Here is a 26,938-nt window from a genome sequence, read left to right on the forward strand (position 1 = left end):
CAAGGGGGATGCTGAACAGCTGGGCATTTTCCAGGTGGGCATCATCAGTACCAGGAAATCAGCAGAATTAACTGAGCAATAGTATTGATACTATTCTAATTATTACAGCGGGGAAACTGAGCCACGGGAAGGTGAAATGAGAGCAGGTTACAGCAGGTCCCGTGACCACGGGCTATGTACACAGCTCACAAGGTGCCTGGTGGAGGCGTGATCCCTGAGCAGCACCTCTGGGGCTGCCGTGCTCCGCGCCTGCTGCACTTTCGCTAGCACAACCTGTTTGGCCTGGGGATTTCCCGGTGCTGCACCAAACGGCACGAGGCTTTGCTGTGCATGGGTCCGCACCACAGCACTGCCAGCATCCCGGGAAGAGGCAGGGGTCCCAGGCAGGCCCCCTGGGGACTTGGGGCTTTTGGGCTCTGCCGGAGCATTTTTGGGAGCCGCAGCCTGAAGCCGGTGCTACCAACCCGGCTGCTCCTCCAAGCCTTCCCCAGTGTCAGGACCGGGCGCTCCCCTCTTCCCCCCCACATAACAACTGACTCACCCCAGAAAGAAACTGCTCCAAGATCTCCAGATAGAAAACCCCCTCCGAGGGCAAAACGCTCCTTCGGGAGCACATGCAAACCAGGCGATCACCCACATACACAAAGCTTCGCGCTATTCCAAATTCCTACCTGGGAAGGACCACACCTCGTCCCCCCCAGAATCCCAGCCCCAGAGGCTCTGACAGGGCACACGGGAGCTGCACACCCAGTGGGATCTGGCCGCTCCCGCTGCAGCGGCTGGGGGCTGGGACCCCTCTCCTCCCCCCGTACCCGTGGGGCTGAAGCCCACAAACATGACCTCCTATGCTTAAATCAGATCCTTCTACCAGCTCTGTGTCCTGTGCCAGCTCCCTCACAACCCTGCCCTGAGCTTGCCTGCTCCCAAGCCTTGTCCCCACCTATTTCCCTAGCTAATCCAGGGATCAACAGCCAGAGCCCCCAGGGCAGGCTGGCCTGAAATCCAGACCTGAAATCTGGATGCAACAGCCTGGTGCTCAGGAACTAGTCTGACCCAGCATCCACCTCCAGGTCAAGAGCATCAGAGCTGAGGGTCCCCTCCAGCACACGGGAAGCCACCTCTACCCGGGCAGTGCCATGTTGCAGATGGCCCAAATCCCCATGCAGAGCTCGCAGGGTTAAGGCGCCTGCTTGGTGTGCCACCTTCACATACTTTGAACAGTCCCAGTGCCTGGCAGCCGCTCCCCAGTCATGTGAGCAGCTCCAGTTACTGGCCCCACCGTCACCTCTGTGCCTCGCTTTTATCCCATCCATCTCACTGCTCCATGGAGGCCATCCATCCCTGTCCCCGTCCCCGCATCGGGGCTGCCATGTGGGAGCACGGCCAGGTGTCCTCGGGCAGAGCCTCTAATGTCACCTTGGAGGGGAGCGCAACGGGTCTGGCAGGGAGGCAGGGCAGTGAGGCTTGCGGCCACACAGCATGGCACCGGTGCGGGAACCTCACGGGGACCCTGCCCGGGCCACACAGGCTGAGCCCACAGGCAAAGCTGGCTCCACACCGTCCCACTGCTGCTGGAGCCACCCTGCATGTCCAGGCCCCTGGCAGCACGGGCACAGCGGGTAGGGAAGATGCGGCACTGCAGCAAGCGAACCCCTCGGTCCCTCCATCCAGCGCTCCTCTGCAAGTGTGGTCTCCAACCGTGGGCGACCGGGTGGAGCCGCGCATACCCAGACCCAGCCGAGCCATGCTTGGTTATGCAAACCGCAAAGGGAGCTGTTTCAACTAGTTGGACTGCTGCCTGGCAGTCAGGTGCCTTCCTCCTCCTCCTTCTCCTCCTCTTCCTGAAACGGCTGCCAGTCCCCTGTGGGCAGCTGCCCAGGCTCCTGCGGGTGCCTCCATCCTCACACTGACCACGCCATGCCTGCTGTGAACAAGGGGCTCCCCTTCCCTGGGGTACCCCGGGAGGTGGGGGCAGGCACAGGGGCTCACCATCCCCCGGCACAATGCACTGTTATCCCCCAGCGCGGCTGTGAACCAGCCCAGTCAGCAGGTTTCACAGTCCCTGAGGTGTCCTCAAGTGTCCCGGTGCTGCCAACGTACAGCACGCACCACGGGCAATCAGAGGAAAGGTTGTCCATGCTCAGCTCGCACCCATGCGACACCCATCATGCTTGGCTGGCAGCAGGGAGCTGGGGCCGTGCAAGCCCCAGGGTGCAGCAGAGGTGGGGAAGGGGCCGTTTGCCCCATTGCTGGTGAGTTTTGCCCAGCACTGTGGCCATACTGGCATTTCCCACCCTGCCTGCGTCCTTGGTGCGGTGCAGGGACCCAAGCAAACTGCTCCCTGTGACCTGCTGCCATCAAAATTGGGAAAGGTCCAGGATAAAATGGTGCTGTGAGCCACAAAGGAGGCCTCTGGCAGAGCTGGTCACCATGTCTGTCACTAGCTGCCTCAGCCATGCTCACATCTTATGGCAATGGCTCAGTGTTTGGCTTTACCTGGAGAAATCCTCCCCAGACTAAGAGGGGAGAGGAGCCAGCACATGGAGAGCATCTGCTCTGAGCAGCCTCCAACGTGTTGCAAAACAGGAAAAAATCCAGATCTGAGCATCAGGCAAATCTCATCCCTCCCAAGCCAGTACCTATCTCACGCTCTGGGATAGCAGGAAACCTGCAGCTCGGCTCTGTGCAGGGCTCTTCATCCTTTGCACAACACTTTGGCCTCTCCTTAAATTTCAACACAGATTGCAGGGAACTTCATACGCCACCGATTGAGTCAGCAGGGCCCAGCAGCCCTGGCTCTGGCAGTGAAACGTTCCCTAAACACCCGCGGCTGCTCCCAGCAGCTCCAGGCTGCTGCCGGAGGTTTAGGCACCGTATGGATTAGCAGCTCCGGACGCTGTGCTGAAACGTAGGATGGGATAAAGCCAGCCACCTGCCTGCACCAGGGCTGCAGCGCTCCTGCCACGGACAGTGCCCAACCCAGGGAGCCCGGGTGGGAATATGGAGAGGGAGAAATGCTTTGTGCCAGCCTTTGTGCCAGTCCTTGGAAAATGGAGAGCAATCAGCCAGCCAGCACACAGAGAAGACGGACGCCAGCCTGGCTGCACCAGCAGTAGCGCTGGGAGAGGGAGCTGACAACGGGCTGGGGTGGCACAAGAGATGGCTTCATCCCTGCAACATGTTTCTTTACTACAAACTTCTGTGCAACAAAACAAGGCCTTTGCCAAACTAAATGGGCCCCCAGCCAGCTCTTTCCAAGGTTTCCTCGGATGCTCCACTCCACTCATTCCTTGGTGGGCGCCAAGATCTTGTCGCAGGTGTTGGTTTTTATGTTTGGGGTATTTTTCCAGCTGGTGTTGGATGTCCTTGATGAGCTTTTCCACAAAGGTGGCATTAAGCTGGAGGAGCGGGGAAACCTGCCTGCACTGAATTGTAAAACCCGCTGGCAATGCTGTGATGCTTCTGCAGTCACTGCATCTAAATATAGACTCCTCATTTATTACCCTGCCGGCTGCTGGATGTGGTGCAAGAGGAGCTGGGGGGCTGCGCTGACACTCCCCTTGCCCGCAGGTGGGGACTGCCTGTAAACATCAAGTGCAGAAGCTCACACTGGCTCCTACAAGGTGCAAAGCATAAAATAAACCATAAGCGTTCCCCCTGGGTGTCTCCTGAGAAACAGGGCTGGTTTGCTGGTATAATGCTGTGGGTCCAAATCCCCTGCTTTGCATCCTGGAGGGCTTTAGGGATGCACCGGCATGAGCAGGTCTGTCCTGCCTGGGTGGGAAGGGATTCCCCCTGCTCCTGGTGACAGCAGCAGTGGTGCCCAGGCCTCCCAGCAAAGGATGTGCAGCTTTCCTGTGGCTTCCCTATGGATGAAACGCAGGCATGCCTCCCCGCCAAACCAGCCACGGAGGCCAGTGCTTGACCCAGCTGCACATTTTGTCTCTCTGGGACTACAGGTGAGGGATCGTTTCTGCCAAACACGCAGGTCACACCAGGATTTGTCCCTTTGTTGTACATTGTGGAGGGAAGGAGATATGCCCCAAAATTTGCTGGGGACCTACAGCTTCCGTGACTCCTTGCCAAGGTTATCCCAAGAGATCCTGTTCAGTGATGGGACATGTGGTGCTGGGGGGGGCGTCGACACTCAGGGTAGGGCAGGCAGGGGAGGATGGAGACTGCATCCCACATGCCCAGCAGAGCACAAAATGCTGCCAGGCTCAGCTCTGGGACGTGGTATGAAGGTAGCTGCCACGGGGCCAAGGCACAGGCAGGAACAAGAGGGTAAACCGCTGCTGCCTGCTGCCCACCCCCACAGGCAGCTGCAAGCTGCCGTGCCGCAGCACCATGCCCCTGGCCACTGCCCCGAGCAGCTCCCCCACTCCAGGCCAAGCTGCAGAGCCCCTTCACTCCAGCTTCCAGAGGTGGGACTCGGTGAGAGCCCAAAGGGGCTCTCGCTAAAACCCCAGCACTGACCCCAGCCGACGGCCCGTCAGAGCCATCCCAGGAGATGCAGGGCTGGTGTGACCTGTTCTGCCCGGGCACAGCAAGCTCCCTGGACCCTTCCTGCTGCTGTCCGATGGGGACTTGCGCAGGAGGCAGGAGGGGCAGGGAGCCAGGCTGCGTGCCTGCTGCCTCCCTCACCACATTGGGGAAAAATGGCTCAAAAGAGGGGATGCACAACAAGACAGCCCCCAAGCCGGGAAGCCAGGCTGGGCCAGGCGCTGCTGGTTGCTCGCAGCAGCCATCCCCCTGCTCTTGGCGCTGAGTCCCATTGAGACAGGGCCAAGCAGGACGGGAACTCCAGGCATCCTGCCTCCTGCCGCCGGCACTCCCGGCTGGCCGGTTCATGCTGGGACACCTGCTCCCAGGGTGGCCAGGGCGCCCTGCTGCCGGCACTGCTGGCCTCATCCATGGCTCCTGCCCCGTGAACACAGCTCCAGCAAAAGGAAACAGCCCTCCACCCCCGTAGCCCACCCTGCCTTTCCCCCACAGCCACCCCACTGGCCAAGTGGAAGGCTGGGAAGTAGGGAGGGAGGGAAGGAGTTAAGCCATTGATCAACCCAGCTGGAGAGTGGCTGGACCCACGGCCCATGGCACCCACAGGGGCACCAGTCCCACACTCCACACATGCTGGTATTGCGACCACCCACGGGTCTTGCAGAGCAGCGGGGGTCTGCTGGGGTCTGCCTCATCCCACCAGCAGTGGGGACGGCAGTGTAAGCTCCTCTGGGTGAACTGGATGGATGGTACGGTGGTAGCAGCAAAGGCAGCCATGGCACCCACCGCACCCATACCACCGCTCACATGGGGACCAGGAAGCTGCCGGGCTTGCACGGCACTCCTGCTCATCACACAGCCACCCATCACACAGCCACCCATCACACAGCTACCCATCACACAGCCGCCCATCGCACAGCCGCCCATCGCACACCTCCCACCACACACACCCCCACTGCACACTCTCCTGCAGCATTCCCACCCATCGCCAGCACGGGGAGGGTGCAATGCAACCCCCCCGAGCATCCCCGGGCAGGGGCAGAGGTGACCCCCTGCTCCTGAGCATCTCAGCTGCTGGCTGGAAACTGAGCTGGGTGGCTGCAGAAGCAGCCAGAGGTCCCCGGACACGAGGGATGCTCACATGCCAGGCTGCTGTCCCCACACAGGGACAGGCAGGATAAGGCACAAGCTCACGAAGGGCAGCTAAAAAAGCCACCTTCTGACTGACGGGTCCTTGGCCAGTATGGAGTGTCGCTGCTGCCATGTGGGCTGCAGCAAGACTGTTGCTATCAGTGGCCCACAGGGACCTGCAGCGGCACAGCAGGGAGGGAGCTAAGACTCTACAAGCCCACAGGAGACCTGTGACCATGAACATGCCTCAGCCCAACCCTGGATACAATAGGATGCTCCCAGTCTTGAAATTCCCATTCAGTCCCCGCTTGGGGACCAGAGACAGGGACACGTTTTGACCCTTTCCCCCCAAATCTCATAATCTTCTGACCATGTTTTCAGAGTGTGGGGAACCCTGAAACAGTCCAGCCCTCACCGTATCCCCATGCTTGGAGTGAGCTGACCAGTCCCATGCTACATTCCTCAGCCAGGCCTTACAGATGGTACCAGCTCTCCTTTTGGGGCAATATCTGGGCTCATGAGGCAGGAACACATCAGAGACCTCCCCATGCCTTTGGAGGCTGCTCCTCCTTCTCTCCTTCCCCTTGTTCCCTGATCAGGGACCATCCTACGCACAAAAACTTCCAGCAAGCCAAAAAAAATCCCCAAACGTGATCTCTGGATGACCTCCTCCTCCCTGTGCCAACATCTGCTGAAGCAGCAGAGAGGGGCCACATGGATGCCCTGCTTCCACCTCCCCCCCCAGCCTGAGAGGCCTTTCCCCTGCTTTCCCCAGGCTCACAGGGGGCATAAACCTTTGGGCAGCAGCTGGTATTTGGGTAACAGGCCATGGAGCACTGGGGATGCAGAGCCAGAAGCACGTGCTGCCGTTAACGGCTGGCCAGCCATGGCTGCGGCCGGCCGTCTGTCAGGACAGCAGCAGCACATGCTCCAGCAGCTCTCCCGCGGCTGCCAGCAAACACCCTCAGGACCCCCAAGTCCAGATGTGAGGGGCGATGGGGGGAGAGCTCAGAGGGGAGCAGAGCCTGCTTGCCTGCAGCTCTCTAGGCTGGGGGGGGCCTCCTGTGGCATCACTGCTTTTGCCCCCCCAGGACTGCAGCTTATTTTGGACGATGACATGGGCCAGGTGAGCCTTTGCTGCCATCCTCCTGGAAGGAGCCCTGTCCCCATCCCTGATGGCACGCTCTGCACAGGCTCCTTTGCCCCAAACAGCTCATGTCCCCTGGCTGTGCCACCCTCCTCTGGCTAACGACAGTAACCCTCTCCCACCTTTCCCCACAGGAGGATTTTGCTGACGCCCGCCACGGGATTTGCAGGTATAAAGGGCTCGCTAAGTGCTAATCGTGCCGGGGAGCCGGCTGGCATCCATCTTGGCAGACACCCAGCGCTGTCCTGGAGAAACCTCTGCAAAAATCGCCCCTGGGCCTGCTGCCCCCCAGCCCCTGGGCAGCCCCCTACCCTGGCCATCACCCCTCGGCAGGGGCACCAGTCCCTGTCCTGCGGGAAGGAGGCTGTGCCTGGGCAGCAAGCGCAGGGGACATCCAAAGAAGGAAAGGAGTCGGATGGATGGAGGAGCCAGCTGGGCTCCCTGGCTGGCTGGCCAGCCCATACTGTAAAAGGAGTGGGAACAGGGACTGCACAGCTCCGGCTCCAGCGGTTTTAAGATGGCTGTGAAGCAGAGAGGAGGAGAAGGAGGAGGAGGAGGAGGACATTAACCCTCCCGGCACTGCACTGCAGACAGGAGCACCACAGTGAGGACGAATGGCAGGTTTCTTGAGGCTCTGCTTAACAGCAGATGGACTGAGGTCTCCCCAGCTCCCACCCAGTAAAATGCAGCTGGTGATGCTTTGAGGCCTGGCAGTGCCGAGATGGGAGATGTTGCCCTCAGACTGGCCGTGGGAAGGAAGAGGAGGAGGAGGAGGAGGCAGCAGCAGATGCCTGTGGGAGGGAGGTGGCCCTCCACGAGTGCAGGACACTCAGCAGTGCCTCAAAGCCCCCTTGCACATGGGCTCCCTGGGAAGGTGCCCTCCCTGTCACGCTGTCCCCAGGCAAGGACCCCATTGAGGGTTCAGCAGCACTGGAGGGGCACAAGATGGGGACCCATGGGTGCCACCCCTCTGGGCGCCTATCTGTCAGCATTGCCATCCCTTGCTAGCTGTTCAGCAGGGAGCAGCAGGGCTGAGCGATTGTTCAGCTTCCCTCTTCTTTTTCCTGTGGACATGCACATGAATAATCACTTTTTTCCTGCTTAATGTTTTCCTTTAAAAACATCAGGCTTGGCCTTCCCTGCTCTTTTCTGTGGGATTCATCAGAGCCGCAGGAACCCAGGCACAGCAACTGGAGGAGCAAAGGTATTGGGCACTTAACAGCAACTTCCCTTCTCCGAAATTTTTATTGGTCATTGACGTCAAGTAATTACAGAGAATTATTAATTAAGAAAGCATTTAAGAGCGTTGCTTTTGTTGAGGTTTTGTCATTACAATTAGTTTATCAGCCAACAGGAGAACCATCAGCCTTTGCAGTTGCTTGGAGTGCAGCAAAGCGCCTATAATTAATTTCCCTTTCCGCAGCAAGCGTTTTGCTTTGACCTACCTTGGGGACTTGCCTTTCTCCAGGTGTGCCAACCACAACAGCTCTGGAAACACCCAGCCAAAGGGACGTCAAGAGGCCATCGGATGGGAACACCATGTCCCCTCTAGCCTGTCAGACGCAACTACGCATGGATAGCGTCTCTTTTCGGGAAAGCATCCTGGCCAGACGCCCTGATCCTGGACAGGAAGCTGCAGGGTTAACGGGCCGAGTCCCGCAGTCTCCCCAGGGCCACCCTGCCATGCTCCCATGACACCCGCTGCTGTGTCCGCGGCTCTTATGGCACCCACCTCCCTGTGCCAGCACCGGCATCCTGCGGCGGAGCGGCTCAATGTGGGTGACAGCTCAGACACGCTGTCACCTGCAGCCTTGTGTGACAGGCCATTTGGCACCAGACCCTGTCCCTACACCTGCTGTCACCTCCACAATGCTCTGCCCCAAGGGCCAGGCTCTGGGTGGGCAGAAAACTGATGGGGCAGCAGGGAGATGGCTCCGCACAGAGAACTGCTGCCTCTGGAGCCTCCCAGCTCCTCTCCTACCAAACCACAGCCCACTTGGCTGACCACCCTTCCACAGGAGCAGCACTACGAGCCCACCTAGAAGAGGTTGGCCCTTGCCACTTCACCCCATTCCCACCTGTGACCAGGAAGGCCACAGCGCAAGCAGGTGGCTCTGCACCCCCTTCTCCTCCCTGAGAAACTGGCCAAGGCCCATGGAGGTGCAGGCTTCGGAGCACTGGTGCCTCCTCCTTCCCTCGTCCAGGTGGCCTGTGCACCATGCTGTTGCGTGGTGGGGTGTCCCACCAGCCGCACTTCGAGAGAAATTTTCTTTTTATCTTCTCCCCATCCTGGGGAAGAGCTGGCTCCCAGGTGCTTGGCAGGGAGAGGCACTGCTTTGGCAGCCCAGTGCTTTCCAAGAGTTCCCCCAAGCCCCTCAGGCACCAGCAGCACCCACCACAAACAGCAGCAGGCAGCTGGAGGGGTGAGCTGGGGCTGGGGAGTGCAGGGAGATCAGGACAGCCCCACCGGTACCAGCAGGAGAGGAGATGCAAGATTTGTGCTCTGTGGTCCGGGGCATGAATTTCGGTGGGTTATTGCTCCCTTATTTCCTGGGTCCTCTGGCCCCATAGCTGGGCTCCTTGCCTCTTACAGCCCACTCTGTGCTTGCCACCTACTCTGCCCAGCCCCGTCCTTGTACTCTGTCTCTCGTGGGAACTCCAGCCGGGAGGCCACCGCACTGCACCAGGCTGTGCCTGTGAGATGATGTGAGCCCTGGGGAGCAGCACAGCTCCCCGGTGACCAGGGCACAGGGACAAGGTACCTGCAACCCCATCCCAGCCACCCCAGCACTCCTACTTGCCCACTGGCTAGGAACCCTCCTACTGGCGCAGGCAGGGGCCGGGCAGTGGGACACGGCACACGGCGCAGGGCATGCCTGGCTAGGCAGGCACCCAGCATGTGTGGTGGGAGCTGGCCCCGGCAGGTGTGCTGCAGCTCCTGCCTCACCGGTGCATGCACACGCAGGCCCCATGCACACCTGCTCACACAGACCTGGGGCTAGCAGTGACATGGCTGCTCCAGCACCCGAACTCCCTGCCTGTTGAGCACCTGACACCCCGGCCTGGCTGGAGGGAGGGGACGTCCAGGAGGCAAGCTAACCCCATGGGACACGGGGCTGCATCTCGGGATGGGGGCTTGAGCACTGCCCTGGGCTGGGATCCCGCCACAGACCAGGCACAGCTGGTGCCTCCAGCAGCAATTCCTGCCCGCTTCAGTCTCTGCTGGGGCACCGGCGGCTACTCCTTCCCTGGGAGAGCTGGGGTGCCAGTGGGTGGGTGAGGCTGGGAGAGGTGCTGAGGAAGCAGGCAGGCTACAGAGCCTGCACCCCCTGAGTGGCCGGCAGCAGAGCTGCACCCTGTGAGCAGAGAGTTCCTGCAGCCCATCCACAGAGCAGGCTGCAGGCGACGACAGCCCAGGCACGCACAGCTCCGCGCTCCCAGGCCGATGCTGGTGCAGCCCCTCTCAGCCTGGTGCACGCACGCACCAAGTGCAGCACCAGGAGGGGCCGGCAGCCCCCGCTCAGCAAGTGGGTCAGCTATATATAAATGGAGCAGCCCCAGCAGCGCTGGTACCAGGCACCTTCCTGCCTTGCATCATTGCCACCCTAAAAACCATGGCCTGGAGACGGGGCTGGCTCAGCCCACAAAATGCTGCCACATTGCCAGAAGCACTGCTGAACCTGCTCCTTCGCCAGAGGCACTGCTGAACCTGCTTCTTCGTAGCCCTGCGGCCGCTTGGCCATGGCAGCCACACGGGAGGCGGGGGGACCAAGTGGGACCAACGTCCACCGGACAGACACTCCAAGAAGGCCACAGCCGCAAGCTGTGTGCATACTCCTCCACACACAGCAGGCCCCCAGGAGGGAGATTTCCACTTCCATTTATGAAAACCAGCCGCCCCAGCTCCCAAGCATTAAGGCAACAAGCTCAAAAGGCCTCATTAAGGCTGGGCAGACACCTCCTGGGCCCGAGGCACACAGGCATGCCTGCTCAGCAGCATGCACGCACAGGTTTGGCTCACCGGTGACAGCGAGCAGCCCCAGTGCAGCGCATCACTGGGTAAGGATGTTGTGCAGGAAGACTGTGCAGCAGGGCAGTTCAACCCCAGTACCCCCAGTCTGCTGCACCCCAAGGACAGATGTCTTCCCCAGTGCAACCTGCCCCCCTGAGCTGCCCTGTTACAGTTTGTGGGTCCAGTAAATCTGGTGCTGGAGCCCAGGGGAGGTATGGAATGGGGTGCTTTGGGCTGCTGCCTCCTCACAGCCTTGCTGGCACCGCACAGGAAGAGAGGGCTGGTGTTCATCCAGCATGCCTGCAAGCAGCCAGAAAAGCCCTTTGCAGCCCGCAGGTCTCAGGTTGTCTACAGTCGAACATCACCAGCCTCTCATCTAGCCCAGAGGGTTGGTTATTAAGGAAAAACCCTTTAATGAGGCAGCTCATTAAAGGCAGGAACAGATTAGCCCAGGAACCCAAGGAACTCTCTGACTGCCGAGTTCAAGAATAGGAGAGACAGGCCTTTCCCTGGCAGTGGTAGGAGATGCTGCCTCAAAGCAGTGGGCTGAACCCATGAATCCTCATAGCCCTTTCAAAGCCCTGCACCCTCCCAGGAGTCTGCATGAGCTCGAAGACAGAAGACGCTGGGAAAGAAGGACCATAGCTTGAAACCTATGAAAACACACACTGAAATACAAGTGGAAAATACTCCATCCCCAATAGTCAAGTTCAGGCCCTGCCTCCTCCACTGATCAAGCAAAATCCCAGCACTAGTGTAGACTTCCAGCAGGGATGCTCCAGGGAGAAAGCCTTTGGCACAACACAGCTCTGTTGGACAGGAGTAACGTGGGAGGAGAGGCAAAGGCAAGCAGAGTTCAGAGCTACAGTCACCAGAGAAAAATTAACCCTGGAAAAAAAGTCCTGCTCCATTTCCCACTACAGGGAAAGGTTTGCAGACCATCTCCTTCCACAGCCAAATGCAATGCTGGACGAGTGGTGGAAGCACGGGGGGAGTGGGGCACCCCAGGAGGTCGGGGTAATCTCAAAGCCACTTGGGCAGCAGGGAGAAGAATCAGGCCCATGCGATGGCTGTTATGAATGAAGGTGGGAACGGTGCTGCTAAAAATAACTTTGTGAACAGGTACTATTAATAGCAGTACTATAGGGATTATGGGGTTTTGTGCTTTCTGCAAGGCTCTCTGGGACTGGTGAATGCTAATGGATTGGGCCCTGCTACAATGCCAGGGATGCATCGCTGGAGCCCAGCAGCAGGCTGATGCCCTCAAGGAATAAGGACCAGCAGCAAGTGGCCGACTGAGCCGGCCACCCGCCACCGCTGCAGACCAGTGCCGGCCGGGCACTCAGACCGAGGATCCCGCGTGGGAGCTGCTGGCGAGGCTGCCACCATGCTGGTTTCCATGACGACTTCAGCACTTGGCGCGAGATGGAGATGACAGGATCAGCCAGGAAAGTAACCGAGCGGAGCTGGCGTCCTCCGTCTGCTGCGGCCGGCGGCACAGCCCTGCCAGTCCTGCGTGGCTGGCTGGCACGGGGCGAAGCACTGGGAGCCTCCGGGCATCTGGGTCCCCCTTGCCTTACAGGGCATGTGCTGGCTGCCAGTTGTCCCCGTGAAGCGCAGCCTGCCCATCCCATCGGTCCCTCCCCAACACCTCCATGGAAGTGCAGTCCAGGTCCTGACCCCCAGCCCCATGCTGTCCCGGCGCACACCCAGCACCACAGCACCCGGCCAGGCTCGTGCCCCTGGCTCTCACCCCAGTGCTGCATTTCCACTCCCGGTGGGGCTGTCTCCCCGGCAGCACCACCTCCGAGCCCACACGTGCCTGCACACCCCAGCTTGCGGTGTCAGGGCCAGCCGGCACAGCAGGCAGTCTGGCAGGGCCAGCACCCAGCTCCCCTCTGCAGCTCAAGGAGATGCTGCAGGCTGGGACCAAGCTGGTACCGGGGCCAGCCACGCCTGGCAGTACCAGCCTGCACCAGGCCAGCCCTGATCCTCACTAGCCCTTGGTCCCCACACAGGCTTTCCCTGGCTTGCAGGTAATCTAAGATCAAGCATTTCAGCCAGACGTGCTCAGATGCCGAGGGACACCACGGAGCGGTGGGGAACCGAACACCTACAGCATATGACTCCCCAGCTGGCACGGTCCCCCCAGCCCCAGAGCCACTGGTGCCCAGCCGAGGAGCGCTCCCCAGGGACTGCATCCCCTGCCAAGCCGCTGCACGTGGCCGCTGCTTTCCCAGGCTGCTGGCAGGGAGCACGCAGGGCAGGGGCAGCACGGCAGGCAGCTGGGACCCCCGGCACCCCCTCCTGCCCACACGCAGGATCCTGCTGCGCGCCCTTTTATTCCAGCAGTGCAATTAGCCTTGCTGACCCCTGAAATCCTCAGCCTCTCTAAGCAGCCATGCATTAAATCCCGGATCCAAGAGTGGAAATAGACTTCGTAAAAGGCTTATGGCCCTATTTATTACATTTTACGCATGATGGAGTCCGACAGCACAGCAACGGTGCTGCGGTTGGTGCTGGCTCTGCCTCCACACCAAGGCAGATGGACAGACAGACAGGCAGGGTCTGGAGCAGGCAGCAGAGCCTTGGCCGGTGTCTCCTCCTGGCCAGGCTTGGGTTGCCAGCTGAGTGCTCCCTCAGACGCAGGCAGGCAGGGATATCGATCTAGATGAAAGCTAACACTGCTCTCCGGGCTGGGTAACCGTATCTGCCGCACATTTGTATTCCTTAGAGCAGGGCAGGAGGGCTGCAGCCATCTGCCGGAGCGGCTTGGGGATCCTGGGGACGCTGCGAGCCCTCTGGCCGGATCTCCAGCAGTGCCTCCTCCCATTTCAATGCACAGCATTTACCTTCTCTATTTCACCTCCACCTTCCTAGGGCCAAATAACACAGACCTGAGGAGGGCATCACCAAAACAGCAGGGTCCTTTCTTCAGACCCCGGCCACCTCTGCCCAGCAGGGACCAGCGGGGCTGCCACGGGGCAATGCTGAACCTGCTTGGTTCCTGCCACTGTGATGGGAGCCAAGGGGGCATCGTGCCGGTGTTGGCAAGGTTGTACAAGGGCACCGTGGGAAGCTGGCATGCTTGTGTTCACCAACACCTCCCCGGGGGTCCCACCGTTTAGCCAGGTGGCTCCTGCCCTGGTGGGATGGGAAGGGTGGCAGAGGACCCTGCACACTGGGTTGAGTTCTGGCACGAGGCTGCACAGCTCCGAGCTGGGCAGAGGGCATGGTGAGGGGCAGGGGTGGGCAGCAGGGAGGTGTGGAGGTGTGCAAGGAGACAGAGCCACCACGTGCAGAGAAAGCAACAAGAAAAGCACAGAGATGAAGACTCAGATAGCTGAAGGACCCCCTGATTTCCCACAGAAAACATAAGGCAGCTCCTGTGCATCTCCACAGGGCCCAAATCACAAGACAGATCAGGGAGCCCCTGCAGCTGGACTCTCACCGTCAGTGCTGCAAAGTAGGGAGGAGCAGAGGGGGGTGCCCCCTCCATATGCTTATGAACAGACAGCTGCAGAGACTCAAGCAGCAAGTGTCCCATGCCCCAAGTCCCTGGGACACCAGTGCAAACAGCTGCTCCCCGCTTCCTTGGAAGGGAACCACGGCACCTTCATTGCAGGGCAGTCGGAGATGTCATGAGGCAAAAGCAAGGGCCGCCCTGAGCACCTTTGAGAAACTCAGTTTTCATCAATACTTGGTGCAATGTGCAAGCCTTGCTGATTCCAGAGAGTCCCGCCACGCCACGTGGGCAGGCCAGCGAGGTGGTCAGATCACCCAGGCGAACCCATCTCTTGTGCTCACTCCAAAGGCAACAAGGGGTCTTGTGTGTAGGAGGAAGTGCACATGGGTCCATGGGATGCACGCAGCACCCAGATCCTGCTGCCACCTGTGTCTCGGCCAAGTGTCTGGGCCCCAGTGCCCATGAGGGTGGGCAGCACACAACCCTGGCAAAGGGGAACGGCACGGGTGGGCCATCCCCTGGCTCGGCATTTCAAAGGCTTGGCCCCGCATCTTTCACTAAAGGAGCTCAAAGGATTTTGACGCCTGCAGTGCTGGGTACACCTGAGGGCAGAGGGACCTTTGCCCTTCCTTGCCTTTCTTCCCACCCCCACGAAGCAGCAGTGACCCCTCTCCAGCAGCCCTGAACCATCCCCCCGGGGTGCTGCAGTCTGGTGGGCCCCCCTGGCAGGGCAGGACTCGGAGGTTTTGCCCCATAGCTCAGCTCTGCTTCTGTGCCTTGGTGCCTTCCTCCAAGGGGAGGCAATGGCACGTTAGCAAACAGCATGTTTGGGCACAGATGGACTCTGGCACCACAAGACATCGAGACGCTTAGAAAAAAACCTGCAATCCACATCTCTATAGGTTACTGCTTCCCTGCCAGCCAGCGAAGACGGTCACTGCCACCAGCTCCCCACTCCCCCAAGACCGCTGCAAGCCCACCCTGCTAACGGCAGGGGAATAACCCCCGGGGACTAACTGAATAAGGTTTACAGTCCCCCTAACACTGGTCCACAAAGGTCCTGTACCCACCAGGGCACTCGCAGGCTAATCCTCCCTCCAGAGCGCCTGCTATATTTAGGTATCTAAATGAGACAGAGTGGCTTTTTCCAAAAAAGAGTTAGTTTGTGTTACATAAATACAGAGAGAAACTTGAAAGCTGTGTTTCCAGGTCCTTGCACTGCCATAAGCAAGCAGGAGAGACAGGGACAGTCTCCCCCCGATAATCTGACTTTCATTTCTTTTTGACTCAGCTGGATGTGTGGACGGGTTTCCAGCTCCTCTGGGCAGACAGGCTGCAGGCAAGCGGTGCAACCCGAGTCGAGGGAGCCTGGGCAAGCGGACCCTCACGGGCAGCCCCTGGTCACCAGAGGGAGGCAGGGGCCTGGGGGCTGCCCATGCACTGCATCTCGGGTGCACTAACAGAAAAACAGAGAAGCCATCACTGCAGGCAGGCCAGGCTGCACGGCCGAAAGAATGGGCAGGATGAGTCAAAAGAAGTAAATAAACGGAGCAGCTCCAGCCCTCCCCATCTGTGCCTGTCCTAACAGTCCCCCCACGACATTCCTCCCCACACAGCTGCCAGCTTCCTTTTTCCTGCATCCACTTCCACATCCCAAAGCTCCTGTTCCCATGAGGAAAGGAGACGGACGTGCGTGAGTGTGTCCCACACACCCACCGCTGCTCGCCCCAAGGCTGGGGCTGCGGGGCCGGGGCTGCCCCTGCTCCCCAGCTCAGCTGCCGGCAGAGCTGCAGCGGAGGGTTGGTTGCTGGTCATCAGCAAAGCAGCGTCCCCACCAGAACTAGGTGACAACATGCACCATGGGGGTTTCTGAGGACATGTACCACGTGCTTTCATTTTCAAAATATATATAAATAGACATACTTATTCTTTCCTAAAAGGACATGGCCACAAGAAGAAGAAAAAAAAAAGCAGTTCAAATACCATCCAACCTTTCAGCCTGAGAAAACCATGCAGTTCTCATAAGCTTGAGTCTGTTACCTGGGAAATGGATTTTAGCACCCAAAACCCACATGTGCCCATCTCCTGGTGGGGCCCACTAAGACAGAAACTTCCTTTTTAAGAAAAACATTTGCAATTTTTTCTTTTCATTATTAGCCTGGTTAGGTCGTGACTATCTGTGTGCAGGCTTGCTCACAAGCAGAAACAACGCTGGTTGCTTTAAATCTCCAGCTCCAGCTATGCAGAGCTCTGGTGTTTATGCTGTTCAAGGGAAGGTTTAAAAATCCTCCCATCATTAAGATGCTGGAAGGTGGCTCCGAGCCGCACACACCTCGTGCTGGCAGGGCTGCAGGCCCCAGAGCAGAGGGGGAAAGGCAAGCAGCTAAGCAGCTGCGGTTTAAAGGAAGCTGACAGGAATGCAAAGTTTAATTAGCTTGAAGCCAAGGGCCATGGAAGTTGCAAACATTTGTACCGAGGCCATGCAAGTCCCGGGGAAATCAGGACAGAGGGACTTGAGCTGGAACGAAGTCCAGCCCTACCACTACCGGGTGCCAGGTGAGCAACCTCTGTGTGGCAGGAAAGGGCACTGCCAGCTCGCCTGGCACAAGCCACCGCACAGCCCCGTGTCCTGCCCTGCCCTCCGCCAGCGCTGCCCGCGGGCAGGCAGAGCTCCCATCCTCCCAGCACACACGCCGCGGCTCAGCCCCCTGCCCCGAGCCCAGGGAGCACGCGCTCTGCCCGGGCAACGTGCGAGAAGCCAAGGCACCGCGGCCACCCCAGCCCTGCACCCAGCGGCACTGGCACGCCGTGTGGCAGCGGGGCTGGCCTCTGCAGGGGAAAGAGAAGCCAGAGCCTGCCCCTGCTTTGGCCTTCGAGGGGAGCTGCGCGAGTGCCACGTTTTACACCTCCAGCTCCTCGCTGCTATCCAAGTGCATGCACAACCATCACCCGGCTGTGACCAGCACTGCTCTTTGCTTGAACCCAGCCCGGCTGCTGCAGGGCCGGCTGGAGCTCAGCCCTGTCAGTCTCGTGTGCATGCAGAAGGTTGCAGCAGTGTCCCACTGGGACATTTCCTGGAACACTCCATGGCTACATTTGCACTTTCTTCATAAAAAAACCCAACGTAACTCACTCCTACCTAGGCACTTTGGCTAAAAACAAAGCAAGAAAGGGCTCAGCAGGAAGGCTGCTAAGGCTCGGGGACAGGGACCATGCTGCCTGCTCCCAACAGCAGCTCCCCGGCATGCCAGCTCTGCCCACCGAGGGACAGCTGGGGCTGCTCCGGCCGCAGGTCCCCTCGCGGCAGGACAACCAGGTCCCCAGCTGTCACATGCAGGCTTCGAAACCTGCAGTCCCCCCTCATCCGGGCAGGAGGGAGGAGAAGAAACACGGTTAGAGGCAGCTGGGCTTCCTTCCGTCTGCAAGGCACAGCCGGCCGCCCCAGCACGCTGCTCCGGCTGCAGCACAGCCCCAGCTCAGCTCAGCCCCCCGCCTGTGCCGGGATGCTCTGCCCTCTCCCCTCCATCTCCCCCCGACACAGGATTTCCTTGCTCTTGATGTGCACAAAAATTAGGAAATGAGGGCTCCTCAGGGACTAGGTGGGGAAGGCTGCTTGTGGCGGGGAGGGGGGGGAAAGGATGACACCTACCACACCCCTCACCCGCCACCCCATATCCCGGGGTCGGACAGGGTCCTGCGGCCTCCCCAAACAAAGGCCAGGGAAGCAGAAGCAACTGCAGTGATGAACTTGCTGCAAACTGAAACAGGAACCGAGAAGCCTGAGCAGCGGCGCTGGCTCAGCAGAAGGGGCTGTTTCGGCCGCGTGCTCCCAGCCCTGCAGCGACCGCAGGGCGCAGAAGCGGGCGCAGAGGAAGAATTCAGAAAATGCATCTCAGTAAAGATACGCTGCCCTGCAACCCTGGTCACTGCAAGAGCTTGAGGCACTCATTTTATCCTCCACCACCTCAGCACAAAAACATCCATATAAAGCATGTACGGCTCAGTCCCACGGGAGGGGAGAAGCGTCACATCAGCCCTCCCAGCGCACCGGGGGCTCTCCTGCTTCAGCCCCCATCACCCAGGTTCCCCTTGCCCATGAGGGCAAATGCCTGCCCGTTCGCTGCGTGGGTGGGCAGGGTGCCACGGGAAGGGTGGGTGCCCACGGGAAGATATAAATACTTCAGGAGGACCCTCATCCTGCTCCCCCGACGAAGCTCGTGGGGTATGGGGAGCACTGGGGAGGCACCCGGCACCCAGTGCTTGCCGGCTTTGTCTTGGGACAGCAGGGATGCAAGATAAGAGAAGTATTTTCCCTAAGCCCCATATTGCTGCCCAGGAGCCAGCAGCAATCGAAGGTTAGTCTGCCTATTGGATGGGGCCATCACAAAGAGCCCCCAGGGCTGCCACAGTTTCCACAACCCCCACCAGCAGATACCAGACCTGTTGCATGGGGAAGCCCTCCCCGGGGGTGGGGTGGGGCGGGGGATGTCCAGCTCTTACAGAGCCAAAGGAGATTTCCAGCTTTTATTTCTCCCTATCTTAATTCTGAAGGGAACCGGCTCAATTTAACAAATTGCAGCTGCTCAACCCCTGGCTGTTGCCTCTGCCTGGGGAGGTGAACCAAGATGGAGCAGGGTAAGGACAGGGCTGACGAGACTCTGAGCACAGCCAGATCTGTGCAAAGTCCTTCGGTATTTCTTGGAAGCTCCCATTACAAAAAGCAATAAATAAATAAATAATAATTTGTGAGCCAGAGCTCAGGAAAAGTGCTGAAAAGCAGAACAGCCAAGCGATAAGAGAAGGGAAACACATTGGCTGGACCATAACCCGGTGCCTACACCGCGGCTGCCCCTGGAAGTAGGTCACTACCTCACCTGACCACCCACCCCATTAACTGCAACCTTTAGTCTCTGGCTCATTACTACAAGCAGAGGCAGCTTACAACATCCTCTCCAGGTGCTCACAGGAGGGTAGCTGGCCAGGCAGCGGGAACCTGTCCCTTCCCAGCATGGCACCTGGGCTGGGGAGCCAGCTGCCCACTCTTGGGGTGCAGGCAAGGGGCTGCCCCAGCCCGTGCCCCCCAGGGAGGAGGAGTGCCATGTGGCCAGGGCTGCGGCGGCTGGCCCGGCACGGCCGCGCTGGCAGTGGCAGCTCCAGCGCGTACAAAGTTCCCCCTCTGTTAAATCACTTCATGCTGCCAAGCAGTCACGAGAAATATAAGCCCGCGCAGGGTTGCCATGGAGCGGGGCTCGGCGCGGGAGCCCGAAGCTGATTCCTCCGGCAAACGTGTTTGCTGACCAAGGCCCTGCCAGCACCTCGTGTCCCCAGCTCCTCAGGGGCAACAAGCGAGCGCAACGTGCGTGGTCCTGGCAGAGCCTTATCTCTGGGGACAGCTCTTCCCTCACCCGGCAGGGCCAGGGCCCCCTCCATACTGAAGACCCCCACGGGTGCTTGGCTCAGTGCCCTGCAGGGACGGTGCTCCTCGCCCTGTGACACCATCTCCCCAAGGCCATGGGCAGGCAGAAGCAGTGGTGGCTTTGGTGGCGTTTGCCCCACAGGCACCGGGCAGCAAAGGCACAGACTGCTCCTGTGCAATGCCTCTGCCCCAGCCAAACAGGCGACATCCCCGAGCTCCCATGGGTGCTGGCACATGCCGGCCGCGGGTTGCGTGCCCTTGCCAGCGCTCTGCTTGCCGGCAGTGCAGATGCAGGGCTCCCACGCTCTGCCGTGAGCTGGCCCCCAGCCCCGCCAAAGGAGATTGCAGAGACTGGCAGGCTTCTGCACCTCAGGAGCAGCAGGCAGCAGTGGCCAGCAGCACAGCAAACCACCTGCCAGGAGCCAGCCCACGGCATCCCAGTCTCCAGCCCCATGCTGGGGACCACAGGACCCATTCCTCAAAGGTAGGATGGGGTCTGGGGCAAGAAGGGCATCCCCTGGGCATTTTTCATTGAACAACCGACAGCACTGAAGTGCCGGAGCAAGTGAAGTTTCTAACTACAAAGAGGCTTTTGACATTGGAAAGGTTAATGTGAGAGAGAGATCCATCTCCCTCACAAAGCTCCCTTTGCTGGAGGCACTAGGTTGAGACCTTAATTATTCACCTGTTGGACAGGTGCCTTTCCATTACAGCATGAGAGTGGGGCAGGGATGTGCAGGCAGGAGGGAGGGAAGCCCACAGCGTGGGGCAGCCCTGGGGCCTGCCAGTGGAGCACCAGGGGACCCAGTCAAAAGCAGGGGGTGAAGGCAGGCAGGTGAGCAGCGATGCTCTCCAAGCGGCCCGGTTATCAGGCCAGCCCTCCTTTCCCCGGCTGCTGCTCCCTCCCGCTGCTCCCTCCTGGCTCTGAGCAGCAGGCTCAGGAGAGCAGTAGGCTCAGGAGCATGCCGCGCTTTCCATCTCCCGCAGCTACCGCTGCGGCGCAGGCGGCTGCTGGCATCCCCAGCAACCACTGCCCCACGCTTTGCAAACGTACTGGTGTGGCCTCGGTGAACTGCCACTGGCAATAACTGCCACCGTGCCACAGCCACCCTGCAGTGCTTTCCTGACAGAGCGAGGAGGGCCTCCAGCCCCAGCAATGCAGCAGCCCTTCAACCCAAGCTGCAGCAATGCAGCCAGGCTGGAGACACACTTTGCAGAGGCCCTTGGGCTGTCTCAGTCATCCAGACACCCTCCCAAATCTTTGAGAGAAGAGCCGCAGAAAAAGCAGAATATCGGTCTGCTCAGTGAGGACTATCAGAAATTAGGGATGCATCTCCCCTCTCCAGTTCTAGCGGTAATAACCCACCCGACAGATCGCTTTTCCACCGAGGGCTTCCCTGTGCCTCCTGCACTCATCAGTGGATTAAGCTGTTAGCAGGAGGCCGGGAAGTTAAAGGGAATATTGTATTTCCATTCATGTGATCTTTAAGCATCTCTCTGAGAAACAGCCTGGGTTTTTGGGTTTCCCCCCCCCTGCTGCACTTTGTTTGGGGTTTGTAAACAAATCGAAACTGTAAGAGTCAAACCACTGCTGCCTCTCGCAGGGATGCCAAGAGTCGCCGGCCGCTCCGCGGTGCTCACGGCAGAGCTGCCTGGCTGGCACTCTCCAGTGCCTGGTGCCAGCAGACGAACCAGCTACAACCAGCTTCATACCTCTGAGCAGCAAAGAGTTGCACAAAATGGTTTAAGCGGGCCCAGAAATGACACGTTTTGAGTCGCAGCAAAATGAAACCACTTTTTGTGTTGTTGTAAAGGGAAAAGGAGTTGGCAGGAGAAAGGCTGATATCAATTGAAAAACCCTGGTTTTCTTTCTGTAGCAATGCAGGTACCACGTGAATCATTGCTGTCCTCAATATGTAAATAGAGGTTAGCAGGCATCCTCAGCACAAGCCCATATAATTAAGGGACTGATGCAAATATCCATGTAAGACCTCCACTGTGCATCTCCCCAAGAGCTCTCCTGAGGATCCCTCCCCTGGAGAGGAAGGGATCACCTGGCACCTGCATGCACCCAGCTGCGCCCTTCTTCAAACCTACTGCAAAAGCAAGGACTGGGGAGGAGCATGGGGGAGAGAGGAGGAGAGTCAGAGTTCCTCAAGATTTCCACGAAGGAAACGGCTAATATTCATGATCTCATGGCCTCCTGACATTGTAGCCTCTCAGGATAACCTGATCTTGTGCTGGAGCACTGGGGTCTTTGCTGAAGTAGCTTTCGGGCTTCATTGAGAAGTCAGTAACCCAGTTGTAAGCAGAAGCTCGTACAGTAGTAATGGGGAGAGACGTCAGCAGCCAGCCCGGGTCCGCCTCCCGCTCCGACTTATAAAGCAGGCATGTGACAGCAGCCAGGGCTGGAGCCTGCCCTGCAGTTTCATCAGAGGTTAAGGTACAAGCACAACACAAGCTTACAACTTCAGGCGTTTCTTAAGCAAATGCACGCAAATCATAGCTGGGGGGAGCTGCTTTTTTTTTTTTTTTCCCTTCTCCTTTTTTTCTTTTCTTTTTACCCCAGCCTTTCACCCCTCTGCGCACGTGGGGACAGAGAGGAAATGCAATTATCAAAAGCAGGCGCCGGGCGGGAGAGCAAACACAGGCTGCACACCGCTGCCGAGGGAGCCTGCAGCGGGCTGCGAAGATTATACACGTTATACACCCCACAGACATCAGACTAGCACTAACTGTGCGTGTACCTACACCGCACCCTCCAATACAGTGCACGTATGGGAGAGGGAGAGAAAAAGAGGGGACAGGCAGAGCAAACCGTATTTCAGGAGATGCCAGAACGGTCTTACTAGATCTCAGGCCATTTCAGAGTCCCCAGTTTTGCAGGGGATGTTCACAACATGGTGGTTTTGCACCAGGGAAGGATGGAAATTTGCAGGATTTTTTTTTTTTTTTTTTTTTTTGCCTTAGCAATCCCTTTTTGGAATAACATTCCTAAATTGGCATATCAAACACTGACCAAAAAGCAAAAAGGAAACAAACCTTCAGACGCATGCTGCAATCATTGCAAGCTTTTCATTTCATGTCAAGCACGTGGAGAACAGGCAGGTTATTGCAGGGAAGTGGAGCCAAGAACTTTCACCTGCCCAGGGAGCAATGGGGCCGGTGGGAGCTGCAGCCTTTCTGCCATACTTCCTAGGGATGGCATCCCACACAACCAGCCTCCTCTTCTCTAGCTGACGGTTCTTTCAGCAATAATAAATCCGTCCAAATCAGAAAACGCAAACTGCTTACAAAATCTTCTCAGCCCACTTCTCACCCTTCCTGACCCTTCTGCCGTAATCAACCTGTCAGCAGGTCTTCGTTAACAACCGAAGCCACCACCTCCCCCTTGCTCTGCCCCCAGCAAGCCGCCCGGGTCCCATGCCAAGCCGGAGTGCTCTGGAGCTGGTGCAGGCGAGGAGAGGTGCTGGGACTACATCAGCCTAGCTGGTGGCAAGACCTGCCTGGTTCTGTCTGGCACATGCGCCAGGGGCAAATCTGATTTACCAAGTCTTGAGACCTTACTTGTTTTGAACCCAAACAGCAGGATTAGTCCCCATCCCATTCCCCACACACATGCTCCTGCTGTTTGCAATCCCGGAGCTAAACTGGTGAGAGAGCAAGGGTTGGGATGAATGTGCTAGCTTCACAATCGAAGCTATTTTGTAATCTGTGGTTATGAAAGTGAAGGGCTGGAGGGATGATACATAACTACAGAAAACTCTCCCCACTTGCACCAGCCTCATCAATCCGACTGCGAAATGCGCGGTTGTGCTCCTGATCAGTCACAGCTCTGGCTACTGCCCGGCTCATTGTATAGCGCCGCTCTTCCACCCCCCAAAATGGAAAAGCATGCAAGCCCTATAGCCAGCACAGCTCGCTCTCGTGATCGTGCAGGAGCTGCCAAGGAGCCTTAATCTGATTTTAATACCCAGCTCCGTCCCAAAGGGAGCCCATCCAGATTTTGGAGCTGCTGACTCGCGGCACCGAGACCCCCTCTCCCTGCCAACCACCCCCCTCCCCAAACCTCCATCCCCCAAGATCCCAGCCCGTATGCGTGTAACTGACGCTCGGCATGACTCATCCCACAGCCCGGCTCTTATCAGCCCCCACCGCGCAGCCCCCTGCGGAGCCCACCCCCACCCCCACCGCCCTGCAACACGGCGTCCCCCTCCCCACCTTTGCAGCAAGGGGGGTGGGGGGTGGGGGGTCTGTTGCAAAGGGAGGTGTGTGCGCCAAAGCCGATCAACCCGTCAACTTCTCCCACCGCCCCCCAAATTCCCTGCAGCAGACGTGGGGGTGGACTGGGGGGTGGGGGGGGGGTGGGGGGGGGACGCGGGAGTCCACGTGCGGGTGGTGCTGAAAGCGCCGGCGGGGCTGGCGGGGTTGGTACCGCGCCGGGGCCGCCCCGAAGCCACGGGGAGGGGCGCGCAGAGAGCCGCGGGGGCGGCAGGATTCCGCGCGTCCCCCCGCCCGGCATTTCCCCCTCCGCGCATCCGCGGAGTAAACGGGACCCCCTGCAGATCCTCCGGGCACCTGGGGAAGGAGCCGGTCCCCGCACACCCCGGTGCGTGCAGGGACCGGCTCCTTCCCCAGGTGCCCCGGGAAGCGGGGGAGGGGGGGGGGTCTGCCGGCTCTCCCCGCTGCAGCTGCACCGCGCTGGGGAGCCGGACAGCAAAGCCCCTGCGCCGCCCTCCCTACCTGGCTGTCAGCGAGGTAACTGAAGACGAAGGAGGAAAGATCCTCGTCGAGCAGAGAGCTGCAATCCGGCCCCGGCTCCGCCATCTTCCACCTCCGGCTGGGGCTGAGGCGGCACCGAGCATGCAGCAGGCGCGGCGGCGGCGGCGGGGAGCCGGGCGGCCGGCGGGGCGGAGCCGCCCGCAGCCCCCGCCCGCCGGCTGCGGGAGCCGGGGCGGGCGGCCGGGCCGGGGGGTGGGAGGGAGCCGGGCAGGGGGGACACTCGCTGCAGGGTGCCCCGTGGGGGCTTGAGCCACGCGCGGGGCACCGGCACCTTCCCGCGGGACGCGTGCCCACTCGGGGTACCCGCTTTAACCGCCGCTGTGCACACCTGAAAAGTGCCAGCTCTTAAAACGGGGGGGCACCCCGGGGGCTGCCAGCACCGCTGGGCGGTCCCTACATCACCCCGAGTTGAGATACTACAGCCTGAGTGCAGCGCATTGGGCTGAGGGTCACATCAAGGCTCGGGGAGGGGGGTTCCCCGCAGTTGCAGAGTGTCCCCAGGGCCTGCAGACACCCGCGTGGCACCAGCACCTTCCCACTGGATGCGCACTCACCCAGGGCACCCACTTCAAACACCGCTGTGCGCACCTGAGAAGCACCAGCTCTTAAAAGTGGGGGTGCCCAGCGTCACCGGGCACCACTAACAGCCCCTCAGTCACCCTGCACTGAGATACACCAACGCAGAGTGCGATGTGTGGGGCCGAGGGTCTGCTTCCAGGCTCGGTGGGTCTGCACTGGAGTGGGGCCGGGTGGCTGAGAGCAAAAAGTAACAAGAAGCAAAAGATTTTCACATTTCCCTCGGTTTTTTTCTCAATGCTTATCCCACTGTTGCTGCAAGCATCTCGGTATCACGCACGTCATGTTTCTGTCTGGGGTTTTGAGGCATATACTAAAAGCCCTTTCAGAAATAATTAATGATAGGACCAAAAATCTCATGAATGTTCTATTTACTTACTCGTAGCAATTACATGGGTAAGAGCAGGGCTTGGCACTGCAGCTTGAATTAGCTGATACACAACCAACCGAGTGGCAACACCTGCAACCTAACGGCTCCAGATCCTCACATTCCCTCAGATGGACGGGCAGGATCAGTGCAAATGGCTGACCAAGCAAAGCAATACAGAGCGACCGAGGTGGAGAGCTCGGCGTCAGGCTCCGGTGGGTGAACAGAAGGTGCTTCTTTGGTAGGAAAGGCTTGCTGCCCGTCAGCGTGCTTGCCTTGCTTTTGTTTCAAAGGGAGAGCTGCTTCCAGCCACTCTGTAGTACCTTCTGGCCTCCATTTGGTCCAGGACATGCTGTAAACACCATGCAGTGTAGCAACACTGGATTTTCCCTGATGATCCCAAGCTTTGCACCAAAAGAAGATGTCAGCAGACAGCCGCCAACTCTTCCTCGTTGCTGTGGCACTTTATTACTAATTACTGTTATGAAGTTCTCAAACAGTTACCCAAGTTGCCTTCCAAGCTGCTCTGCCAAGCGATGAAACTTCTCTTCCCGTGGGTGGGAGGTCTGGGCCCAGAAACGCCGCTGCTGGGATGCACAGCTGCAGCTCACAGCAGGCACAGCATGGAGCACAGCGCTGCCAGACTGCACCGGGAGGGCCCGGGAAAGGAAATTGCCTTGCTCTGGAGCATGTGCAATTCCTTGCAGACCAAGACTTGAATTCCCAGTTGGTGCTGCTGGCTGGTGATCTGGAGTGCATTCCTCCCCCCAGTCCCTCCTTTGCAGAAGACGCAAGCGCTGAACACTACAGAGAGAGGAGGTGAACTGCAAAGAGGAGGGACGCTTTCCCCATCAGGGGAAAAAGCAGGAGTAGAAGGCCCCACCATAAAAGTAGTGGTTTGTGAGGGATTTGTTGCACAAAAGGCAAGGTTCTCACTTGATTATCTCGTGATTTCCTTCATACCAGTTGTACTCAAATAGGAAGTAACCATTCATGGGAATTACTTGTGAATGGTTATTCTAAAATCATGTTATGCATAGCCATGTGTTTCAGAAATACCTTCCCCCTTCTGGTGTCTGTGCAAGCACAGTTCCTCCTTCCTTGCTAACCCAAGATGAGCCCTTTCCAGCCCCCAGCTGCCAGAAGCCTGCAGGGCACCCACCCTGGCATCAGCCACCCGTGCAGTACAGCTCGGCCAAGCAGCCACAGGTACCACAGAGCGTGAGGAAAGCAAAGCTCAGCCCACGCTGCCCCATTTCTCCTCTGGATGGAGGATGGTTAGAGCTTCTTTCAGCCAGGTAGCCAAAACTGGATGGGATGCTGGGGTCAGGCTGCCTGTGTGCTGGGAAGGGGCCAGAGGACAGCAGAGATGGAACAAAACAGGGGCATCTCAGAGGGGTGGGCTTGCTGCTGCTTCAGGGTTTCCATGGAATCCCAGAGGACGAAGTACCGTTGTTCACATGGCTGCAAGTTGGTGTTAACATGCTCCAACCAAGTTCTGCTCCTGACTGCTCTGGACTTTTGCACAGTCCAAATATTTT

At 58.9% G+C, this 26,938-nt stretch overlaps 1 protein-coding gene across 2 annotated transcripts in view; it reads right to left on the reverse strand.

The window, feature by feature from the left end:
• The window catches only part of PPARGC1B (PPARG coactivator 1 beta), a 57,484-nt gene extending 32,899 nt beyond the window's left edge, over positions 1–24,585 (reverse strand). For both annotated transcript variants that reach the window (XR_008748308.1, XM_055811477.1), the window contains exon 1: positions 24,416–24,585. Coding sequence is in view for 1 of the 2 variants with exons in the window: in XM_055811477.1 (XP_055667452.1) it covers positions 24,416–24,499 (84 nt within the window). In the remaining variant the exon portion in view is untranslated. The remainder of the gene's footprint in view (positions 1–24,415) is intronic.
• Positions 24,586–26,938: the final 2,353 nt, after the last annotated feature.

This window comes from Falco peregrinus, chromosome 8, assembly GCF_023634155.1.
Source record: "Falco peregrinus isolate bFalPer1 chromosome 8, bFalPer1.pri, whole genome shotgun sequence".
NCBI classification, from domain to species: Eukaryota; Metazoa; Chordata; class Aves; order Falconiformes; family Falconidae; genus Falco; species Falco peregrinus.